At 47.3% G+C, this 24,454-nt stretch overlaps 1 protein-coding gene across 2 annotated transcripts in view; it reads left to right on the top strand.

Moving 5' to 3' along the window:
• Positions 1-24,454, top strand: part of AXIN1 (axin 1) — a 69,681-nt gene that overhangs the window by 16,173 nt on the left and 29,054 nt on the right. For both annotated transcript variants that reach the window (XM_052680361.1, XM_052680362.1), the window contains exon 3: positions 21,230-21,370. In XM_052680361.1, coding sequence (XP_052536321.1) covers positions 21,230-21,370 — 141 coding nt within the window. The remainder of the gene's footprint in view (positions 1-21,229; positions 21,371-24,454) is intronic.

The following is a 24,454-nucleotide window of genomic DNA, read 5'->3' as shown; positions in this document are numbered from 1 at the left end:
TAATGGTTGTCCTCTGTGAAGTATAATTACCCACGATGTAGAGCTTTTTATTAATGCCGCAAACAGGAAATCAAGAGTGTCTGATAGAGATAAGTTTGGGACTCCACCATAGCCTGCAATTGCATCAGGTGACCTGTCTGTAAGGAACCCAGTCTCCTGCTCAGTTCTGGAAGCCTTCAGGGAACCCAGGAACCTCCAGTCCCCGGATTGCTGTTCTCGTTGATGTATCTGGGTGCAGACACCCAGCTTGAGCGGGCTGCGCCAGATGTGGCTGTGGAGATCTGAAGGTCCATCTTAGCCCAGAGCAGGGGGCTGGTTGTACGTCCTGCTCACTGCTGGGAGCTGGCAGGGACCTATGAGTAGGATGTAATGAGGATTGACGTGGCCCCATCTGGGGTTGTACCCTCTGTGTAAGAGTGGAGGGATGGAAGGGAGCATCAGCAGCACTCGTTCCTGGCTGCACCCCTGTGCCAGGGCGCTGCTTCCACACCTGAGGGCTTCCAGGACACGTTCTGATGTGTGTGTTTTTCTTAAATGCAGTCTGTAGGTTTCAATATCCACCTTATTGTGACTTCAGAGCATGAATTAAAAGCAGGAGAATCTCGAGAATCTCCCTCAGAAACGTGTGGCCGATTCCGAAAATAGCGCTGCCAGTTTCCTTTGAGGAACCACCTAAAAACAAAATCTTAAAATAACCCCCCCCTTTTTGCTCAGCTAACTCTCCACAGACACGGAGCCGTTCGGTTTTATTTTTGCTCTTTTGATGGAAGGCTGTGAGTCACTCAGCCAACAGAGCGCCCATTGACGGCAAGGAGCGGCGCGGGGCTGCCGCACATTGTTGGGGCTGGGCTGGGCTGGGCAGGCTCGGGCACCTCTCACCAGCCCTGGAGATCAAACGTGGTGAGTCAGGCCGCAGAAAGGCAAAGGGCCCAAATTAATTAAACTGATTGTTTTGTTTTTGTTTGTTTGTTTGTTTTTTCAAACCCTGTTTTTAGTTGGCGGTTGGGGCACACAGGCACACGCCAGCCCATGTTGGTGCAAGCTGAATTTTCTTGTGCCTCTTGAGCTGCCCTGGTGGGAACTCAGCCCTTTGCTCTGCCGCAAGGGGACAGAGATGCCAGCCTGCCCCTGCCCTGATAGCCATGTTCCCACTGTGCCTGGGCAGAGGGAGGAGCAGGAGAGCTGCTGCTGGGGCAGGCAGGAGCCACGAGGTGCCGGCAGTGCAGCCCTGCTGCCTGACCAGCGGCTTTCCCCCGGGTTTCTGGCTACTTTCCCCAGCGTGGCTGGCTGCCAGAGGTGGGAGAACCGCATCCACAAAGCGCACAGCTTCCAACGCTGAGCTTTGTCCGTGAATCAAGCCTTAAAGGCTGTGAGCATGAAGGGCAGCGCCGGTGTCCCACACCCAGCGACTGCTCTCAGGGCTTGTCCCTTCCCTAAGGGTTGCAGTGGGCACCGAAGGCCTCAAACTTTATGTTGGTCTATTAAATGCAAGTGCCACACACTTTGATACCTCGGGCCATTCCGCCCCAGGCGTTCTTCAGGTGCTTGGGAAACATGTGTTCACCTCCCAGCTCACCAGGCACGAGAAGCCGGCCAATTTTCAGCATAACGCACAATCTCAACTATTTTATTGCTTAATTTAGGCCATAAAGTCCCTTTGATGTGTTGTGTAATGCAACGTTCATTCTGAAAAAGTGGGTGGAGTAGCTTTATGGTATTATAAAAATAAATAAAATGCCTGGCAGGATTTTGAAACCACATGGTCATTCCTCCTCTATCCACAGATAAGTTGATTGTTGAGAGAGAAATCTTGCTTAATATCTAACTTTGGGTGATTTATTTCTCCAGAGCCCTTTCATCTCCAGTATGTATTGGGTTATCTGTGACTTCTAATCTGATTGTTTTAAGCGTGATCAAAGAAACCAAGAGAATGCACTTTATTTTCCCACTGTATGAATAGAATGTTGTTTGTACAGTGCATTACATCACCTGTTCCTGCTGTTCCTGAATTGTGCACCAAATGTTTGTGGTATAAATAGAATACATAATGGACTTGTAGGGGGTGATGAAATTTGTTCCACTTGCTGAGTAAAACAGAGTTAACTAAATGAACGCTTTCTTCACACCCAGCTCTACGTCGACACACAACAACGCAGGCTGAAAATGTTTGAAATAACTCTTGTATGGAGCAGCGAGGTGGAATTAGGCAGCATGGAGGAACCGCTTCGAAAATCTGCAGGAGGCTGCAGGGCAGGCAGGGAGATTCCTGCCATTGGAATTGCTGGCATTCTTTCCAGGCCATGCAAAGAAAGCTTTTGGCCTTCAGTAGTAGTGGCAGTGTTGTTGTAACCGCGATGGTCGCAGGGTTCGGATGCAGGTTCTGCAGGGTGGGTTTTGCACAATGGCAGATCGGTCTCTGACCTTGCAGCTCTCGTTCCCGGTGGAGGCCTCCAAAGATGGGCCTGGGAACCATGTCTGTCTGATCCTAAAAATCCTGAATTCAAGGAAAAATGTTTGTTTTCTGGCATATCCTAATACTTCACTGCCGTGCAGCCTCGGTGTTCTGCAGAGGACAGCTGTCTTTGGCAGCTCGGCCACATCTCTTCCTGCTAACCTCTCCCATCCTCTGTGGGGGCACCCATCAGCTTTTTCCCTCTAATTATCTAATTGATTAATATATTTAACTTGGAACATTTGTTCTCAGCCCGTCTTTTCTTTGACTTTTAGTTTGTTTCTTCATTTGCAGACCAGGAGAGTAATCTGAGGGGCCGAATGCTTGCAGCTTGCTTGTTTTTCCAAGCTGTATCTGTTGGCTTGGAAAAAAAAAAAAGAAAGAAAAACAACACCTCTCCTTTCTGACCTTGTCTTGACACACCTACAGGCCCTCATGAATATCCCACCCTGGGTAAATAGCTCGTGTTTTCATTCGGAGCAGAGCTGCCATGCACCGTAGGGTCAGGTATAATCACTGGGGGGATAAGTGGCAGCTTTATCTGAAGCGATTTCTCCTTAGGGTTTTTCTTTTCCCAGTCTCTGGTTGGTTTGGAAGTTGTTCTCGTGCAGCATATGGTCACTGTCAGGAATACTGAACTGGCACAAGTAGGGAAAATGTTTCTCAGTTCTGGGTTCAGCAGTGCTGTTGGGAAAGCTGAGCTGTGTGCCACCACACTGCCCCATGCTGTCCCCATGCTGTCCCCTGCGGCCTGGCTCACCGGAAAGCAGAAAGCCAGGGGCATTGCTGACATACCACTCCAGTGGGATGAGCTTAGGGCTGCTATCTCTCTCATCAGCCTCTGGGTAGTGATAATCTGATATACTGCAAGGTTTCACCCCTCCATCATTAAGCTGCCGGTGGCTGTCTCTTGTCTTTAGCTGCCCAGGTTGTGGCAGGGGAGGTGGGGAGATGACTGGAGCATCGCTTCAGATGCTGCTGCTGCTGCAATTCACTGCATGAATCAGGATCCAGATCAGCGTGGGTTCTGCAGTTTGCTCCTTGCTGCAGCAGTCTCCATATGTAGGATGGAGAATTCTCCTATCAGAATAAACTGAACCATTCTTCAACTTCTTTGCAGTGAATTACGGGAAAATGGGTTTGTGTTTCTCCCTTGAAAGCTGTGCAGGCCCAGCATGGGTCTGACTCAGCCTTTACCAGTTTCCCAATGGAGCGCTAAGCAGTGGGAACAGCAGCACGGTTCTCTGGTGCCCTGTGCAGGAGCCTGCTGCCGCTGGTCGAGGCGGTGATGCAGAGGTCTCTCTCTGGAGATTCGTAGGCAGCATCGCATTGCTTGCCTCAAGGACATATTGCAAGGGTTGCTTGAGCTTAAGCACTTCTCAGTTATTGTTTGCACTGTGGTACTGTTGGAGGTCCCCTCTCTCCAAGCTGTAGGGAAGGAATATTATAATTTCCATTAGGGTGCGGGTTTTTCCAGCCCTGGAGGAGCAGTGTCTTGGTGAAGGTTCAGCTTCATTTTGACATGGTTTGCCCTGTGCATCTGCAGCTGCCAGGATGCATTTGTGATCTTGTGGGGCAGGAGGAGTCCGGATTCTCGTCTGCTTTGTGTCTTGGTGCAGCAGTGAGCTGCGTTTCCTTTGTGGCTGTTTTACTGCTGGCATGGCAGATCCCAGAGGGTTCCGGTTGGGCTCAGTGAGATGAGGGACAAGGAGCAGCAGTGGAACAACTGCATCTGCTTGAACTCACCCATTGGGATATCATAGTTAATCTGTGTAGTTCTCTTTCCAGAACAGAAATCTGTATTTCAGTTTGATAGGCTACTATTTCTTTTTCCCTGACTCTTATTCAAAAGCGCTTAACAAGTTGCTTCAAAAGCAGCCAGAGGTGTGAATTACAGCTGATGTAATTAATTTGTGTTTGTGAGCCTGGCCCCCTGCAGTCTGGGCGGTGTTTGTAGGGCTGGCTGTTAGCAAGAACAAAAGTCTAATCTTGGAGAAGATTAGGAATTCTTTGACAAGGGTTAAGCCGGGGTTCCACTGCTTTATCGCGTTTCTGGTGTCCTGTGGCAAATGTGTAATTTCAGCCATCACCAGCGTGCAAACTGTTCCTCACACTGCTTGAAAGCTGTGCCATCTCTGCTCACCTACTCAGCTGTTTTGCAAAACAGGTCTTAAAAAATAGCATAAAACAAGAGGAGGGCAACTCTAGATCCTCAAGACGCTGCAAGGACATTCATGGCCAGAGCCCACTGCACAGCGTTCAGAGCTTGTCCTTCCCAAGCCCTGCAGTCCCTGCTGCCAAATCCACTCCGTTCCATCTCTTCTGCTCGTCTGTTCTCATCTCCCCCACTCTGGGGTAGCCAAGCAGCATAAATGCTGTGCATCAGCCGGACATGGCTGGAAATGAAACAAGGGAGGAGGCGGACAGGCAGCAGGCAGCCTCGGAGGGGGAGGCCAGCCTTGCCTTTAATGCGTGCAGAGCCCTCGGAGCGCTGAGCCCCAGCCCTGCCGGAGCAGGATTTATGTCCCAGCACACTTGCAGCCAACATGTTGTGGCAAGCTTCCCCAAGCAGCAGTTTCCACTTTTCCTCTTTGGTGTCTATTGTTTTGTTATTTGGGGAACTGGAATCCATGAGCAAATCTGAAACATGGTTAGCATTAAGCCCTGACGCAACGTGTTTTTTTCCTTTCAGATTGGTCTCAGGCTCAGCACATCTTCCCCTGAACAGCTTAAGGGGTCCGCAGGAATCCTGTGACTCACATGCTGGGGCTGTGAGCAGTGTTGGGTGCTGCAGGGCTGTCCGGGGTGGCTTTAGGAGTGTTGCAAAGTGCTGGCTTGGGCTAAATCGTGCAAACAGTCATTGATCACGAGTGAGTTTCCAAGAGAGGAGGAGGCCGGCTGGGTGCTGATGTTTTTGATTTAGCCATTTAATGAGCAGCATCAGGAATACGTTACATTCTCAATTATTTTGATTTTAATCTAATGTGTTAATAACATGAGGCTCTTCAGATGAAAATGTATTTCCAAGCTGCTCGTAGTATTTGCTAGCATAGTAAGTTGAAGACATATGTGAAAGGAAGGGCCATCTGATGAACTGCTATTGTTCTCTTAATTCAGCCCACCCCATTTGGGCCACTCTGCATGGATGGCTTTGTCTTCACTAATAAAATTATGCTATGTTCCCTGCAACACATGTTCTGCATGTCCCAGCTAGTCAGCAGCAGTAAAACTTCATTTTATAGCTTTATAATGTTACCTTCTCAATTATGGCTTCTTTTAGAGACAGCGGTGCTTCCAGGGCTGACCTTGGCACAGCATTTGAGAGCTGCCATAGCCCTGTGCTTCTGCCTCGCCTGCCTCCCTTTTCGTGCTGCGTGCTCGTGCTCCCTGCATGGCTTGTCAACAGGAGGATGCTGCAAATTCGATGTTGGAGGAGAGATAGCAGCATGTTCTGTGATCTGCATCCTTTGCATTCCATCTGGAATGCTTGGCTGAACCCGAGGTGCATTGTGGCTGGCTTGGTGACAGGCTGAGTGTGGCCGTGAGAGCCACAGCCGCTCCACAACCCATCTGTCTGCTGGGCTCCTGGGAGCCAGAGAGTCTATAGGAAGAGCTCTGCTGCTCCTGGAGCCCGGGAGAGCTGCGAGCAGCCTGATGGTTTCTTTGGGCACTCGGTGGGAGGAAGAGATGGATGAAAAGCGACCTTCTGGCTTGGCACAGCGGCACAGAGGGAGCTGCTCGCAGCAGCTGGCTGGCTGTGGTCCTCGGGAGCCGCTGCCGAGCTGGGAATCAGCATGCACAGCAGTTCTCTCCTTCCTTGGCACATTGTCTTTGATGGGCTGTATGGTGGAGGGGATTAGAGCAAGTTCTTAGGGGAGGAGAATAGCCAGCAGGGGATGGCTGGTCATTTTTGTTCCTTTTGTGGTGGCAAACAATCTCTCCTTTACTACTCAGAGAGGCTCAGGAGCCTTTGTGATGTTTATTAGGCTGAAAGAGTTGGAGACCTCTGGTCTAGATAGCTCTCCAACTGAGAAGGGGAATTTAGGCACTTGTGATAGTGTAGCCAAAGAAATTACAATAAATATTTGGGAGATTTTAGTGTTTGGCATTCTTCAAGAAAGGTTTAACAGAATGAAATCTTCAGTGGGAAGGCTGGAAGTCCAGCCGAAATGACAGAGATGTGCTTGGGTTGGCGTTGACACATCTTCCCCACTTCAGGGATTAGGAGTTGTGTAATAGCAGCATAACGATCTGCAGAATTGGCTCTTTTAAACTAAAGCTGCTTTTGTTTAGGAGATGGACTTCAAATCTGAAACTGGGTCAAAATCTTTTCTTGCTCTTGAACTAAAATGTCCAAGTGCTTTGGACGTCCGTCTGAGCAGACCTCTTCCCTACCACAGTTCAACCTGCTGTCCTTGGCTGAATGGCAGCCAGGTGGATGGCCTTGGCTGGTAGTGCTCATCACTTGAAAAAGTGGCATTGGTCGGGATTAGATGAGGTTTTGTAGGACCTGATGGTCACCAGCACATCACCAGCACGTCCTTCTGCAGTTCATTCGCTCTGCAATAGACAGGATGGTGAGAGGCAAAGGTTTTTTTGTATTTCCCAGCTAGTATCAGCTTTTCCCTCATGAAGCCACTTCACTCCACTTCTCTCCTACTGCTCAGTTCACTCTCCCTTGGTCATCACATCCAATGGAAACATCTCCCCTCTCAGGCCTACAGCTGAGTAGACAGCATGCAGGAGTGAAATCCCTGTCTGGATTCTCACCACATTTCCAGTGAAGTTCAGTGTCAGTGTTTTATCACTTTGCAAAAGTCTTCTTTGGCGCTGGTGTTCTTTCCAGCAGTGGGGCCCAAGTCATGGCCCCGTATTTCCTCTGCAGTAAAGAACAAAATCCCTAAAAGGCCTTTGCATGCAATCACTTTTCTGACAGTAAATGAAGATTCTTTTCCCTGATCCCAGAGGCAGCTGCTCGCGGACGTGCACGGCGCCTTCATCTTCTGGGGATGGCTGCATTCAGGGAAATGTGCAGGTATTTCTTTGTTCTGAGGAAGCCTTCACTTCTCCCAGAGAATAAACCCTGGCGGGTATTGGCTCACTTACTCAGACGTGAATTGTACATCATGATATATACAGAGATCCGGAAGATCCGTCCTTTAATATGAACTGCTGGCGAATATTGTTCTCTTTTCCCTGGATGGGACAAGGTGCTGCCAGCAGAAGCACAGGCCGAGCATCTCTGCTGTCACATCATGTCATGCAAGAGTCTCACAGCTGTAAATGCAGATCCACAGGCTCAGACATTGGTGTCACAAGCTCCTGCATGTTTTGATTAATTCAGCTCCATTTTCACACACAGGTTTGGGGACGGTTGCTTTCATCAACTTTGCGATCAAAATTGATGCCAAGGGTATTATGACTCACGTTGCAGTCTCACTTGTAGTTTTGAAGGGGGAGTTAATAGTGATATTAAAATATCACTCATTTACTATATAGGCGGAGCTGGCAGCCGTCGTGGTTGCCTAACACTTCCCATTATATAAAACTTCGTTCTAGTTGCTCATATCTTTGTCAGACTTATGTTTGGTTTTCTTCCACACTGAGGTTCTGCCTAAGGCTGAATTACTTTGGCAAATTTTAGCAAAAACAGAGGAGGAGGAAATTACATTGTTTTGCTCATGTCAGACTCTTACAATTTACTTTCCATTGATAACCTTCCAGCTTTCCTCTTTGAAGCAGGCATGTACCATTTGGCAAGTGGGTTGCTGGGGGGTGGGATTGGCATGGCAGCTTGAACATACCTTTCGCTGGCCATGTGAGAAACCACCCAAATTTGGCTAAACTGTAAGCTTTTGAAAATCCTACAAGCTCTGTTGTGGATTCTGGCAGCAAGATTCTCTGAGAAGCATATGTGAGATGGTCATGGCTGAGACTTCAGAGGCTGAAAACTGCAATTCCTGTTGCTGCAACTCCTGTTTCTGGAGGCTCAGACGCTCCTTGCTGGCTGAGCCACTTCTTTTCTCCAATCCTCTGGAAAAGGAACTCAGAAAAAAATAAGAAACAACAGCAACAAAAACCAGCTTTGGGGGGGAAGGACTGGGGAAGAGGTAAGGAGAGCAGGATCCTCCACCAAGAGGGAGGCCAGAGAGAGTGTTGGAACCTGGAAAGGGGCTTTCCGATGCTGCCAGGAGTTTTCAGGTGCTGTAGCTGGAGGGTGCCTCTTCAACCTCTGTTCTACCCCTTTATGCAGGAGGAAGAGCTTCCCTGGTGTGCTGTATCTGCATGCCTGTCACTTTCCTCTCATAAAGAAATATAACCCACTAATCTCAGCAGATTCTGATAACAGGGTAGAATTCCCTTGTATGCAAATGAATTGCAGGATGGAGAGGAGAAACCCTGTTCACCTCAGAGAGAGGAAGGCTGTGAACTGATCGTAACTCTGTTGTTAAAGCCATAAAACAAACTGGGAGAGAGGTGCTGCGAATGTTTGTCCCACGTAGACGTGGGACACCAGGTCTCATGCAAGGTGCTGTCTCATGGAATTTCATAACCTTTTCTTCTCCTCTTGCAGCTGCTTGTTGATGTGTGTGATCGCAGACTTTTTCTTCAGGCTGCTTGCTTAGTTCAGTGCATGGGCTGGCAGGGGCTATGGGAGCTAACAGAGGAGGGGTCGAAAGCAAAGTGTACCAGGCACCTGCATTACCTCCTGCTTTTCTGAAAGTAAAAGAGGCAGAAGGTGCAAGCAGAGAAGTTTGTGGCTGGTTTCTGCCAGAGACATCCTGCAAGGCAGCTCTTGTACCTGGGACCATCCTTGTGCATGCTGCAGATTTGCTGTGCTCAACTGAAGGCCCCAGTTCCGATTTACTGGACTGAGCAAGAGCATGTAAGGCAGACATAAAATGCTGAGTGTTAGGCCCAGAGCGTTTCAAATAAAGCAGATTTTGAGAAAATGTTGACTATTTCAGCATTGACGTTAGCTTTTTGTATGTAAGAGGATAAGAGCTTTTTCCTCCTCTAGAATAACATCGCAAATAAACACAGGATTCACTTGTGAGAAGTGCCGCAGAGAATCTCCAGCAGAGTGAATTATGCTGTGTTCAGTAGAACATTTGAGTGATGTAAGCTAGATAAAGTACAAAGAGGAGGGAAAAGAAGGATGTCAATCCATTTCTCGTGAGCCCTGGGCACGTTAAGTTCTGCAGAGGTAGTGCAGGATCAGTAATAGCGTGTACCAGCTACCAGGGAGGTGAGCAGAAGGCTGTATTTTTTTCTAAACAATAGGTTGCTTTGCCCTGCTGTGTTAAGGAGAAAGTATTTAAGCCCCACGTTGTTGTAAAGCCTCCTTGAGCACTTGATGCCATTGTAACATCTCTCCTCCATGCTGATTTTCTGCTGGCCTGTCAAGGCTGAGATCTGGCCCAGCCCTGACGTTATTCACAGCGTTCAGTCTCCACAAACCTTCCAGTTTTTGCTAATTATCACAGTGTATTTGGAGCCTCCTTCCCCTCTGCCATTTGGCTGAGTGTCAGCAGGCAATCTGTACCCCAGGATTCTGGAGGGGGCAAAAGCGTATCAGAAGTGCTTAGAGTTTGGTCATCTAGGCTTGTGTCTTTAAGAAATTGAGGTTAAAATCCACACAGCTGGCTTTTATCTGGACAGTGGCTAAGATATTTAGAACAAAAAGGCAGATTGCTTGCATTGTTGCTTATTTTTCCTAAATAGAACTGTCAACTGGTTTTAATTGCATAAAGATATGTAGGAATGGAATGAGAGTTCAAACAGCTCTTTTACAGCGCTTTAAATGGACATAGTACTTCATATATATTCCCACAATAATGCGTACCAGATGAAAAGATATTGTGGAATTTGTGTAATAAAGGTAAAAGCTCATATATCTGCCTGTTCTAATGGAAGAGAAGTAAAACAGAAGAATTCTACAAGGCAAAAATAACAACAAACCTCAGCATAGTTCCTAAAGTGAGGTTTTACTTGCTGTAAAGTGCATACAGAAATAACAAACATGACTGCCCTGTGTGGTGGTTTAGCACTGTAATGGAATGGAGTGCTATCAACCAGGCTTCCCTGCTGCTCTCACTGAAGCTGAAGGTCTTTGCCATGTTCTGGAGCAGAGGTGCCTAACAAAGCCCTTCTCTTTACCTTTGAGTTCTATGCCTTAAATAAGCATTGCCAACAGACCTGTGCTGTCTGCCTTCAGGTACTGCACATCTCAGGTGTTCTTACTGCTGAATTTAGATCTGTTTGTAAATGTGCAGCTACCAGAATTTAGAAACGGAATCCTCTGATTTCATCAATCATTTAAAAATGTGACCTCCTGTGGTTTCGATGCAGCCATGTATCATTTGGCTTCCAGGTCCCAGTTAGGGACTGTCCCAAAGCTGCGGCCGGGACTGAATTCTGCTCCATCTAAAAAAGAATTACTTTAGTCTTTACTTAAAAGGAAGACTCAGTAACAGCTGTGTGCCTGTTTCCCAGGGAACAGTAGTAAATTATTTGCTGTCAGTCTGCTGAACTCTTTAAAAGCAAAAATTAAAACGCATGTGTAGAAAGGGCAAGATCCTCTGTAATGGTCTCTGTCTTCCTCAGACCCAGTTTTTATGTGTTTCGTTCCTTCTGGTTGTTACTGCACAGTTCACCAAGGGCCCATCTCTGCTCTCACTCCCTGATGGCCCCTGTCAAGGCTGCTACCCTTCAGTCCACCCTGACCTTGCCTCAGCCACCACGTCATGCATGTCAGGTCGGTCTGAGGGAGAAAGGAACACCTGATTGCCAGCTCCCAGTGGAGACCAGAAGGCTGAGTTATGATGCTGAGGTCTCTTCAGAGTCGAGCAGTAAATGATGGAGAAGGTTGAAAATTTGCAGCTTGCCAGCATTTAGCTGTTGGTACAGCTTGCCGTTTGTTGATGTGATCCAACAAGGATCCTTTAACAGCCACCTTTGTGGAGACTCCAGAGAGCTGCTGGAGAAGCTGTTCCATGTGCTGCACTGCCGAGACCCACTGTTCTGTCACGGTGGCAGTCAGCTGGTGCCTATGGAGTGCTGCTCATTTTAAAGTGGGAGATGGGGACAGAAGTGTGGTGTGGGGGAGCCATCCTGCCCTGATCTATTGGTCTCCTGGCTTTAAACTTAAATGTGCTCCCTATATTGAAGTGAAGTTAAAGAAGCCCTTTAGGACCTTTGAATGTGAAAGTATGAGATGTCTTTGGGAAGGTCCTTTTGAGTGGTTTTTGTCATGTGCTGCCAATATCTGATCCTACTTCTTGACCTTTAATGTACGTGGAGAGGGGAGATTAGGATGTTTCTGATCAGCTGAATCTCCCCACTGGGAGAACCACGAAATTCCAACTCTCAGCTTTATCTCTGCCAGCCCTCGCAGCCCTCCAGGTTTCTGGTTTTGTTTTCAGCTGGATGTTGGTCCCCCCGAAGGTTCATGGGGGAATGCTTCGTTCTTTTGGGGGGAGTTAAGACACCGGTGAGTGGCTGTGCTTGGAGGCAGACATCTTGCTTCGTGTGTGTTGGCATGGCAGACCTTATTCAGTGAAAGAAAGGGGTTTTTGTGTGCACTGTTAATGCTAGGAGTCCCTCAGTAGTCCTTTGCACCTCATCATTAGCAGGTCTTCGTCAGAGTGCTTTGTAAACAAACCTAGATTGTTTTGAAGGGCTGAGACAGGCCTCACAGCTGTTCAAATATGGCATCACTGTTTCTTCTGCCACCAAAATTTGTAATTTCACTAAAAGCTTGTTGGCAATAAATCGGTAATGATAATACTTTCTTTCGATATTTCAGTGAGGATTTAATTGGGGCTGGTAAGTCTGTGGCTGTCCAGCTCAGCCTAAGTGGCCCAATGATGCAGGGTAGAAGTTTAACCTCAACATTGCAACTCATTTTTATCAAATGGAACCCGCTTGAGTTGCGTATCTTCCCCTTTCATTTCAGCCATCAGCAACACCACTGCTTTGATTTGAGTATCAGGAAATTCATCCCTGGAAGCAATCTGGACTGCAGATTGCATTTCTGGTTTTTATTCCCTCCCTGAAAGCTCAGTAGTGTAAGGAGGCACAGAGCCAGGATGCCCGGAGTGCCCTTTGGCTCCGTGGGCTCCGGTTGCCCAGCGTGGCCCATAGAGCTGTGGGCACAGAGCTGCACCGTGCCCTGTTCTGGAGTGCACAAGAGGCTCCGTAGGTGCAGAGGAAGGAGAGGAAAAGCACTGAAGTCTTTAGCCAGAGCTGGATGTTTTGTTCCCATCCAAAAACTTACTCATCCTGCAGGCTCTGGTCTTAAGTTTCTGGGCTTGCAGAGAAATCTGCTCGTAATTTATCTTGTAAGGCCTTTCTTGTTGAGCAGAAGTGTTGGCAAGGAGCAGCCGAGGCGCTGGAGAATCCCCAGTTACGCCTGGTTCTACCAGGCCTCCTCAGATCTTTCTTTGGAACGAGTCAAGAAGAGGAAATACTTTCCATTTCAGAAAAGCGTGGACAAACAATGTTGCTTCAGACGGGGAAGAAAAGCGGCAGACAGAATTATAGCGCTGGATCCTGCCGGCCAAAAGCATGCTCTCTTCTTTATTCAATAATTCCTGGAACACAGTGTTCTTATTGTATTCCTCCTGCCTGGCCCTGGCTCGGCCAGGGCAGCCCTGACTGGCGGCCTGGCTCGTCTGCTTGCGCTGCAGTCCCAGCGCTGGGTGTGGGAGCCCAAGGAGTGCCACTGGTGCCCCAGAGCAGCCCGTCCCTGGCGTGACGCTGGGCAGATGTGCGTGCTGAAAACCTGGAGCCGGTCAGAAAGGTCCCCGCTGCCTGGAAAACAAAGTGCTTGCTTGCCTGGTTTAGTCATTAAGTAAATTTGTGGTTTGGTCGAGATGAAAAATAATGTAGAAAAGCTGTTGAAATCCCGGGATTAATTTGATAGCTTGCAGGCGGTGGTGTTTCTTAAGAGGAGTCGCTGCCGCCTTCAGGTTACGAGCAGACCCAGGTACAGCCCTGCACTTCCCCATCCTCTCAGAGCCAGGCGTTTGGAAGCCATTTGCTGCACCCAGGCCCCACTCGAGCCCATGGAGCAGATGTGGGGTGCTATGGGGTGGGAGCAAGGGTAGCTCACTCAGCTTCTTCTTCCCTCAGCAGAACCTCTGCTGGGAAGAGACATTCCCTGTGTGATCCATGTACAACTCCCAGCCTACATGTCCAGGGAGGAGGAATCGGGCACAGAGGCACAGGGTCCCAGCAGACCCCATAGCTGAGCAGAGGGCTTTCTTTGGGAGCACATCTGTGGGCACAGTGGTGGTCTCAGGGCTCAGTCTGCCGTGCTGATCCACAGCAGCAAGGCTCAGATTGCAGTTACTGCAGGCGGATACCTGGCGCACTTGATAAAAAATTCCCCTATTTAATGACAGTCTCTCATATTGGATAAAGAATCATACTGGTAATGGTGTGAATGCAGACTGATAGGTTGAAATGATACCTGTTCCTGTTAGATAGCAGAACAAAACCTGAAAACAACAAGTCCACTGCCTTTGCTTATTCCAGGGAGATCCAAGCAGCTTGTTAATTGATGTGCAGACATTGTGTTGCCCATATTATTTTTTCCAACCAATTCATTTCTTGTGCATTGAGCTGTTAAGTAAATGAGCTTTTTGGTCATATCCCAGGGAAGATACGCATTGTGTTTAGGATCGATTTGACTTCATCGTGTGGGGAAAAGAAGATTTTTACAGTTTTGAGTTTACGTCTATCATTAATGAGCAATATGTAGAGCTCCATCAGAGTGGTTGCATAGGCTTGCCTCTGTTGGGATCTAAATCACTTAATTGCAGGGAATGCACCTTCTGTACCGTAGTCCTTGGAAGCAGTTTGTCCTTGGTAGATGCAAAGGGATTCAAGTTGGAAACTCGGTTTGTTAGATCTTGGTTTTGTAGTCGTGCTTTAATACCAGGCAATAATTACTGAAGGTCCCCATAAAATAATCTCAGTGTATTCCTGAAATGGAATTGAATGCCTTAGAAAGAAAGAGAAGAGCTCTTATCTGTACTTTCAGTGAAGTTTTTATTTATTTCCCTTCTTCCTCCAGCGTGGGAGGATGAATAAGCGCGGAAGGAGATACAGATTTGCAAAGGCAAGGAGTGCTAAAGAGCGTCATTTTTTTTCATCGGCTTTTAAAAGCCAGACTGTAATCATAAATTCCCTGATAGCTGGAGCATGCAGGAGTCATCTTTAAGCCTACAAGTGACAGGCTGCTGTTGCTTTTCAAACTTCAGATTTCATTTTTTTTTCCTCTTAAGACAGAACTTTGATCTGGTTTCTTTGTAATGCTCTACAGAGCGCTTGGGCTGCCGCGCTCTCAGGCTGCAGAGCTAGAAGTCTTCTTGGTGAGAGCCATCTGGAGACCTCAAAGAACAGATTAACTTGTCCAGAATTGATGTGATCTTTGAAGAAGCTGCCCTTGCTTAGAACACGTGTGATTAGCTTGACATTGGCAGTGGTGAAGTTCAGATGCACAGCAGTATCTGAGTGCCCATGGTAATTGGGAGGAGTTTTAAGTAGAGGAACCCTGAGGATTTGCAATCAAATTATCAGCTAAATCCCCAATATTAACCTCCTGACTAGGCTTTGTGTCTTTGGAGCAGGTTAAATCCTGTCAGGAGTAAAGGTTTTAGTGTTACATCTTCACAGGCGTTTTGTTCTGAGGTTCACAGCACGCAGTGTGAATGCTTTGGGGCATCTCTGATGGTTTTATACCCGATACGCTGCAGTGTTTGGTGGCGGCTGATGGTACCCTGGGTTGGAAACTGAAACTTGAGGTGGACCAGTGTGTAACTGTTGCCAGTCAGACTTCTCTGTAGATACCTTTCTAATCTCTGGTTTAAAGGTGACCCTGCCACTCTGGATTGTTGCACTGTTTAATAGCGTGTGCTATTTCAGTTTGCTGAAGTTGTTTGCTTCAGCTCATACATCATAAGCTAACATGCTCACCTTTTAATTTGATTGACTGGCTTTGAGTGGCTCCATGGCATGAAGGATGTGACAGCTACCCACTTGTTGGCAGAGGTAAACGTAGGAAGGGAGCAGGGTGGGAACAGGCATTTGGTGACTGGGTCTCACCGAATTGCAGCATGGGCCTGTGGTCTCTGGGCCCTGTTTTAATGGCATCAACCCAGAAGAGAAAACTTGGAGCTGTGTCTTGCCACAAGGTGGTTGTGCAGGGGGGGAGTATTAGAGCTGCATAACTGCGGTAAGCTGCCCATTGCTGTGGTGAGAGATCCTGAGCTTCTACAGAGCCTGTTTTCTAGGATGTGCTTCTCAGGGATGTGTCCCCTCTCCTGCAGCACAGAGCTTCTCAAGGCAGCTCATGAAGTTTGGGTGATCATCAGCCGCTGTCTGGAAAATGGGACTTCTCCCTATTGAAAAAAAAAGAGATCACCCAACCTCTGATGACTTGATGGCATGGGGTTAGGAATGTCCCAGTTGATAACTGTTTTGTGTGGATTTAGTTTTGCAGATGGGATGTTTGAGTCTTTCTCCCCCCGTGGATGCTGATGGTGATACAGTTCTTCCCCAGAGCATGCCAGTGCTGCCTTTTTTACACAAAGAGCAGCACGTTTGGCAGAAATTGAGCACTTTCGCATCTTTGAATTGAATTGAAATACATGGGAGCTTGAAGTTATGTGTAGGAATCCAAAGCTGTAAGGGAAAGAATGGTTCTAAGAGATTCATGGTGCAGTGGGAGCTCCAGGTAATCTGTGTCTTTGGTCTTGTTACCCCAAACTCTCCTCTCACTTCAGTGGAAGCTCTGAAACATGGTGGTGCTCACGTTCATGCTGTGTGCTGGTCTTGGCTTGAGGAGCAGGATTGGAAGTGTTCAGAGTCAAGGCTTTGGGCAGCCTGACCTTGCAAGAGGTGTCCCTGCCCATGGCAGAGGTGTGGATTAGATGGTCTTGAAAGGTCTCTTCCAACCCAAACCATTCTGTGATTCTGCAAAATAAAGGGCTATGCAAAATCAACTCTGACCAGACATGAGGAAACCTTCGGGAAATGCTTACTCGTTTTCTAAAAGTTTTGGCCCCTGTCAGTAGCAGTGGAATTGACAGTGATCAGTGGAGAGCTGTATGAAAAGAAAAGGCAGCGGTCGGGCTGACTTGCCTGGGTCACTCTGATCTTTGTTAGAACTGTTCCTCGTGCGATTGCTTTGAAGGCTGAACAACTGAGAGCTGCAGAGGAGAAAGGCTTTATTTCTGCAACGTGTGAAATGTTACATGTTAATTTCAAAAAAGTTCATTGCACTTCTGGTCTAAAATGAATGCAGAAGTCTGCAGGAATTTTTGTGAAGTCTAACTTTAAATGCTCACCTTTCCTTTTATTGCCCTTATCGGCACATAGAGCTTGGTATGTGAAGTTTTTAGCTGACATTTCAAAACGCTCCAAGTGTGTCTGAATCCCTTTTAAAGCAGCCTCCCCTCCCAGATCAGAAGTGACCAGTTTTTTGTTAGACTCCATGTTCCTTTAATGTTTTCCTGCTAATAGATGTTGAAAGCGTTCTTCAGAGGCACGGCACAAAACATTCAAATAGTGATATGAGCCAGCTGAAGAGAGTTGTCAGGGAGAGGGAACATTAAGAGAAGGATTGAATACAGATGGATTCCTTAAAAGTAATGTAACCTGTTATGATTGCTTTGAAATCTTATACCCTTTCCATGTACTTACGCTTACTGAAAGTTTACATTTGCATTGATGTATTAGAGGCAGAGCTAAAATGGAAGTAATCCCTGTTGTATACATGCTTAAGTGTGTAATTTTAGCTAAATACAACAGTCGTGACCAAACTCTTCCCTGCATTCTCTGTGGAAGAACCACAGCCCTGTGCAGTGCTCCAGGAGAGCCTCTGTGTCCCGGCTGCCGAACAGCAGAGTGCCATGAGGCGCCCATCTGCTCGCCGTTACCTCCCGAATTCCTCCAGCCCTCTCAGACTCATACCCAATAACTCTTAAAACGCTTTGTGCTGCTGGAGGGGAGGGAAGGCAGCCTTCCTTCAGCCCCGCGACAGAACCAGGCTCTCATCTGCGCCACTGGTTGCTTCCTGGCGAGAAGAGGAGGGAGGAGGCTCGGAGCCCTGGGCCTGCTGCTGTGCATGTGCCTGTCTGCTCTGCTGCACCGCGCGGCTCTGGCCTGCAGGAAGCTGTGAGGCTGCGAGAAAGGAGCTGCGTATCCATAGAATCACAGAATCAGGTTGAACTGAGGTCCACCAGGATCATCGTGTCCAGCTGTTAGCCTAGCACTGCCAAGTCTACCACTAAACCGTGTCCCTGAGCAGCACATCTACGTGTCTTTTAAACACCTCCGGGAATGGTGACTCAACTGCTTCCCTGGGCAGCCAGTTCCAAGGCTTCACAACCCTCTCAGTGAATAATTTTTTCCTAGTATCCTTCTTAACCATCCCGTGAAGCAACTTGAGGCCATTTCCTTTTGTCCCATTGCTTATCGTGTGAGAGATCGACGTCCACCTCAGTAGAGCTCAGTAGAGGTAGTTGTAGGGAGAAATGAGGCCTCCCCTGCACCTTCTTTTCCAGGCTACACTACTCACTTCCCTCAATGTGTGTTATTAGCAATAGGAGTTGAATGTTTGTCCCCTGAATGCCTGGAACAGGTTTGTGATGGGGACGTGGCTTTTGGGGTGCCCCCTCCAAAAGAAGAGGTGGCAGCATCCCCATGCCTTTGGCTGCCTTTGGGGAGGGTGCTCAAGAGCCACATACAGACTTGAGCTGCCCTTCCCGGGCAGAAGATGGGAGCTCTGAGCTGCCTGCAGCAGCAGAGCCGAGCTCTTAGATGGATTGTGCAGCCCCAGCACCTTGCTGGTGCAGCTGGCCAGGACAGATGGCACGGGCACAGAGCTTAGCAGCCATGGCAGGGCTGTGATCATGACCTGCAACTTCCACCCAGCAGACACACCAGAAGAGCTCCAGAAACAAGGAGCTAAACTTTTTTCCCATGCAAAGTGCACTAAAAGCTGCAGATTCAAATTCTGCCGTTTCCCAAAAGTGGAGGGATAGGTTAAGGTGATGAAAAACCCCACAGGGTTTTGTTTACCTTGTACATCCCAGTGTGTAGAAGCATTGCCTTATCAGGGGGCTGCTCTGGGGTGTTAGGAGGTGTGTTCCTTCCCTTGTAAGTGATCAACGAATACGAAGGAGAAATTGATTGATCTGTGCATTTTATTCTGCGTATCACAGTGCTTTCTTAATATACTGCTAGAATAATCCATGCTGCTCCCAGAGATGCCTGACAAAAGGTCCACTAGAAGTTGGTGTTCTATTTTAATTGGGTTATCCAAAAAGCATCCTTCTCTTTGCCCGCAGGGAAGGCCTCACCTATCCATCATTCTCACCTCAATTTAAGAGGTTTTATCTGCCTCCATCATGCAACTGTCATATCAGATTTGACAGGAAGGTTACACGGCACAGCATTCCTTTAATATTCAGAACTGACCATTATGCCAGGGGAGAGCTGGTGAATGGGTGCTGGAAGGTTTTCACTTATTATATTTTGCTTTTTAGGGCAAACTTGATCAAATTACTTCCAGCCTTAAATATTTGCCCTAGAAATCTGCTTGGAAATCTGATGGATATAGAAATAAGTTTGCATCAGTGCACATTTGAAGTGACAGTCAGAAAGTTTGTGTGCTTGAAAAAGTCTGTGGTGACTCACCATCCCTGGGCACAGGTAAGCATTCCAACACTGCCAACTCTGTGTGACAGAAGCTCACAAAAATCCCTTTGCCTCAAACAGTAGTGATAACCCTCAAGTGACTCAGTTTTGGATGCTCTTTACTCTGCTTCTATGCTGAGCTCCATCATCTAAGGAGAAGTAGCTTGGAGTTTTTGTTGTTTTGTGGTAAGCAAAATACTGGTTTTCTCTTTGTGAGAACAGGGGTGAAATAGCTTCTATCAGACATGATGATGGGCCTAAAACAGTAAAAAAATGTTTGTGACCTATGAACATGCTGGTGTCCTGACCCCTTATATTGCAAGGAAAATTGTTTGGTTCTGATTCTGGGAGCAAAGGGGCAGGGTGCATATGAATAGAAACTATTCACCCTAGCAGTGTGAAAGCTATAGCCCTGTCTGACTCAGTTCTAAATTGCTTTGATAGTGCTTCCATCCACGTACTCCAAATCCCACAGTACTCATAAATCATTCTGAAAACCTCTACCTCAAATGAGCTGTATGCAAGTCTCTGCTCATTTATTGGCCAGTGTAGTGAGATCAGGTGATGATCAATATCCAGGTGATGGTTATCATATGTTCATACTCATAAAGATATGCCAAAACTGCCACCTTGTCTCTTTGCCTTTGTCTTCCTCGCCTGCAGTGCTTCCATCTGTGCGTTTCTCATGGTTTGGTTTGGGGCTTTTTTTGGTCTTATCTAAAGGTAAATTCATCAGGGCAGTGACTTTGCTTTTGTCTGTAGGACTTTGACCTCTGCAGTACAGCTGGAAAAGCTTTTCACAGCAGAATTGGGAAGCACGAGCTGCGTGGTGTGTCCTCCCTGGAAGCCTTTGCTCAAGGTCCATAATGAGCTGCATCAACTGGGAGCATGTTGCTGAGTTTCTAAATGACAGATCATGCTGAATGTGGTGATCTGGAATGAAATGTTACTCTGATTTTCAGTGCTGGTAACAGCTTGGAAAGCTGCAGCATTCATAGACTTCAGGATGCCTGTTCTTCGTGCAGCGGTGCAGGCAGGGCGAGTGAGGAATTAAATGCTGCTGCTGTGCCTGTAGGAATGTTTCAGCTTGTTCCTCTTTCTGGCAAATTGCAAAATGACTTGCAGTGACAATATGATGCCTGTGTGACATGGCTGGTGTGGTGTGTGCTGGAGCTGGAGGCATGTTGGTAGCTGTAGCTTTCCTTTGCCAGTGGCAGTCAGTGCAAGGGATCTGTTTGCTTTGTTTCACAGGTTTCTTCACCAGGAGTGCAGATCTCCTTCCAAGGAAGGAACTGGCTCCTCAAGGTAGCTCATGCAGATGCTCTCTCACCCAGCCATTTTGTTTGAGGAAGTTGGTTGTTTGCAGATGTACTTGAATAACCTGCCTGCAGGACAAGGCCTGGTGCTGTGTACAAAGTAGCCTCTGTAGATTCATGCCTAGATTGTCCATTGGAAAAGCCAGTGCTATTAGATGGTCCTTGCTAGTGGAATTTGCAAGTGTTTGATGTACCCTGGTGTGACATTTGAGGTTGGCTGCAGGTTCCACTTTGCAAGCAACTGCCATTCCTGAGTTTAATTCCCTGCCTTGGCAAACATGTTAGAGTGAGGTAAGGAAGGACCTGAGAGCAAACATTAAATCAGTGAGTCATGCTTACCTTGGAAGAGTAGAAAGAATCCTACTTTTACTAAGAAAGATAATGTCTCATAATCTAGATATTGCTTTTAGATGTCCTGCCATGCTCATAAAATGTCAATGCTAAGCAGTTTTCCAATGGATGCAATAAATCCTGATGTGAATTGGACTTCTGCCATGTAGTCTTGTTCCGTCTCTCTCTTCAGCTCTAAAAGTATCATCTTCCTTAGTTCATGAATTCCCTTTGGCTTCCAGCTATGAGTCATATTGTTCATGGTTTTATCAATGCAACTTAATATGACAACACAGCTTATTCTGTAGTCACCAACGCTGGGGCTGTAGGACAGAGCCCTTCCGCGCTGCGGTGCACAGAACCCAGCAGAGCAGGGTCAAGGTTCTGTCCTTTTAATTTGACACTTACATTTTTCTTCCAGGCATGGGTCATGGAGAGAACCTGTTAACCCTTACTATGTCAACACGGGATATGCCATGGCACCAGCCACCAGCGCCAACGACAGCGAGCAGCAGAGCATGTCCAGTGATGCAGATACGATGTCGCTGACGGACAGCAGCATGTAAGTGACAATAGATGGGAGAACAGTGGGGTTTTTAGTGCTGGTGCTGTTTTTGTGTTAGTCTGACATTGCAACAGGTGGTGTTGGGCAGAGTATCTGACTAGACCAAGGTCACGATCATTCCAGCTTTCTTTCAAGTGGAGTAGTTTTGTCACCATGCTGGCTACGCAGCCTTGCTGTTCCTGGGAACATCTGCAACATCAAATGAATTAAGTGAGCTAAAACAAATGAGGTAGAAGTTCTGACAGTGTTTCTTGCCAAGTGCAAATAGATGTGAGCTCTCTTTGAGTTCCCTTCAGGTTCCTTCTTGCTAGGATGAATCAGATGGCAACCCCATCAAGACTGCTCCTTTTCATGTCTTTTATCTTTTCAAAGTTCCCACTTGCTCCTGAAAACCACAGCATTTGGGTGGCTGATTACTGAGGGGAAAAAAAAAAGGGATGCATTAAGAATTCCAGTGTGTTTTGCTGGAATGCAGCTCGCGAAACTCCTCATCCTTCTTATCCAAAGCTAAGGCAGAATTTCATTTTAGTTGTACCTCTGTGTCCAGTCACCCTCATTTTGTATAATGAATCACAGCGCAAACCTGGGTTTAGGACAGTATCTGAAGGGACTTTGGGCTCACATCCAGGTTCCTCACTGCAAAATTACAGTGCTGCCTTCACTGTTGTGTGCCTTGCTCATGCCTAGAAGCAGCTTTTTCTCCAAAGCACATTGTAAAAGTTAAGCAAGGAAGTATCAAATTATTTCTTTAAGTCTATGTAATAGAAAGATTAAGTAGATTGAGGAGCTTTTGAAGACAGGAGACGTTGACTAAGACTCTGTACTGGGCTATAGGATGTCAGTAAAAGTGTACTCTAAAAGAAGAGAACTCTGGCATCTGGGAAGCTGTTCATCCAGAGCTGGCAGAGGATCCTGCTGACTTTCTGTCCTCTCTGCAAGCATGTGCCAGCAGGACTGTGCTGGACATGCTGGATTTGCTGCATGTGTTGAGGTGACAAAATGGGTCTTGGAGGTCAGGTAGGATCTTTGACGTTATAATTCCAGTCCAGGATGTGCTTTGCTACCTGTTGGTTTGTTATCACAGATTTGGAGGCTGTCCACCTGTGCATAACATGGCAAGATGGTAAAGGCTGGTGCACCAGCAGCTCATCCTCAGTTGGGTACTTCACAATTGAAACGATCACTGCATGGCTTTGATGGTTCAGGAGTGTTTAAAAACTGAAACTGACGAATCTCCACATCATGGTTAGGCCTTACATGCCTGTAGGAGCCTGCTTGCTCTGCCACAGATTTAAAACTAAACCATCTGGGGAGCTACAAGGTGTTGTCATCTAACTGCCAGACATACAGCACAAAACTTCATAAAAGTACGTAGGAATCCAGGCCATCTGTATGACATTATCCACCTGCAAAAGTCTGGTGATGCAGAGACTGAGGACAGTGCGTGTGCCATATGCTGTGTGAATAAAGCAGCATCTGCCGTTCCTTTTTTACAAAATTGCCAACATTTTCACATCTGTGTCACAAATACCTGAAAATCCTGATAGTCTGTCTCCGGGGAGCCAACAGCTGTAGGTTAGCCTGGGAGACTCACCACAAAACTGGAGTTTTGAGAATGAAGGCATTCATCTCTCCCCAGCCAGCAACAGACTTCTGAGGCCCCAAAGGGCATCAGCTTTGCAGGACTCACTGTGTCGTTCTGCTGGTCCTCTGGGTGATGTGGAGATTTTGGCTGATGACCTTTCTTTAGATGCCGGTTTGCTATTCTGTCCATTCAGTAGATTACTTCTAACAACAGAACAGAACGTGGACTGGGTATTAGCCTGGCTCTTGACTTGATGGTTGTCAATGAAATAATTGTTTCTGTAAATTCAGGATATGGCTGAATGGGAATTCTCACTAATCTGACCATGATCTGTGCCCTAGGCATAGCGTGCCAGGCCAGAGACCAGGGGTAGAAATATTCTCCTGCACCTCGTGCAGCCAAGCCAAACAGAGCTCTGTGGTCCTGTACCCAAACTCAGCTGCACTGGGGAACATGTTGACAGACCTGGAGAACAGGAGTTGTTGGATGGCTTTTGTAGTAAGTGATCTGAGATTTATTGTCTTCTGACTTTGCCAGGGTCCTCTGAACTGCCATTCAGAGCTTTCTACTTTTGCTCTTGATTTTTTCCTTCAGTCCTAAACTAGATCTGGTGACCATTCTGCTTTTACACAACTCGTATTGGGGAGCTCCCTCCAAATCTTTTTTGCTTTTACAGGTTACTACCCTTGTGACAGAGCAGTGCATCTCACCTTTGAGATATCTTCCTTAAAGATGTTCTGCAAAGGAAGGAAAAATGTAATGAGCTTGCTCTTGCTGCATCTCTGTGATGGAAAAAAGAGGATTTTTGGGAAAGCATTCAATGTTTGGTCTGTTTTTTAATAGTTCAAATGTGATGTGTCTTTCTGTAGAGCAGAAACACTTTGATTCTTATAGCTAAAGATGACAGGTTTACAGAATTAGGAGACTTTTATTAATGGCAGTGCTGTAAACACAAAGTCCTCCAAGAGGCAAGTTTAGTGTCTCTGAATGTCAGGAGCTGTCAGACCTCGTTCAAGAAGCTTTCCAGCCTGTGTCATGAGTGCCATTTAATGGGTGCTACCCATTAAGATGCAGCAACTCCCAGCTGCCCTCGGTTAATGCAGTGAGCCAGTAAATGTGCAGCATGGCTGCTGACTCTAGGATTGCTGCCCACCCAGCTTTGGGCAGCGCTGCCAGCTGTGCTTCCAGGCAGGGGCCCTCAGGGACCTCCTTCCTCGTGGTGCTCATGCTGCAGGCCTGAGATCTGTGGGTCTGCCCTGAGACACCCGCCTGCAGGATCCAGCAGGTGTGAGGTTGGCAATGGTGGCATACAGAGGAGCCAGCCCCAGGGAGAGGCGGTGCGGGGAGCACCTCGGATGGGTGGGATTCCCATCGTGGGGATGTTTGCACTGGCATTCCTATCCTCTGTTCCGTGTCTCAGCCTCAGAGGTTCCTTACATCCCCTGTAGCTCTTAACCAAACCTGAGTGCTCCACAGCTGCAACGTGTCAGTGCTAG

This window comes from Tympanuchus pallidicinctus, unplaced genomic scaffold, assembly GCF_026119805.1.
Source record: "Tympanuchus pallidicinctus isolate F22 unplaced genomic scaffold, pur_lepc_1.0 scaffold18, whole genome shotgun sequence".
Taxonomy (NCBI): Eukaryota; Metazoa; Chordata; class Aves; order Galliformes; family Phasianidae; genus Tympanuchus; species Tympanuchus pallidicinctus.
This window is presented reverse-complemented; position numbering and strand designations above follow the sequence as displayed.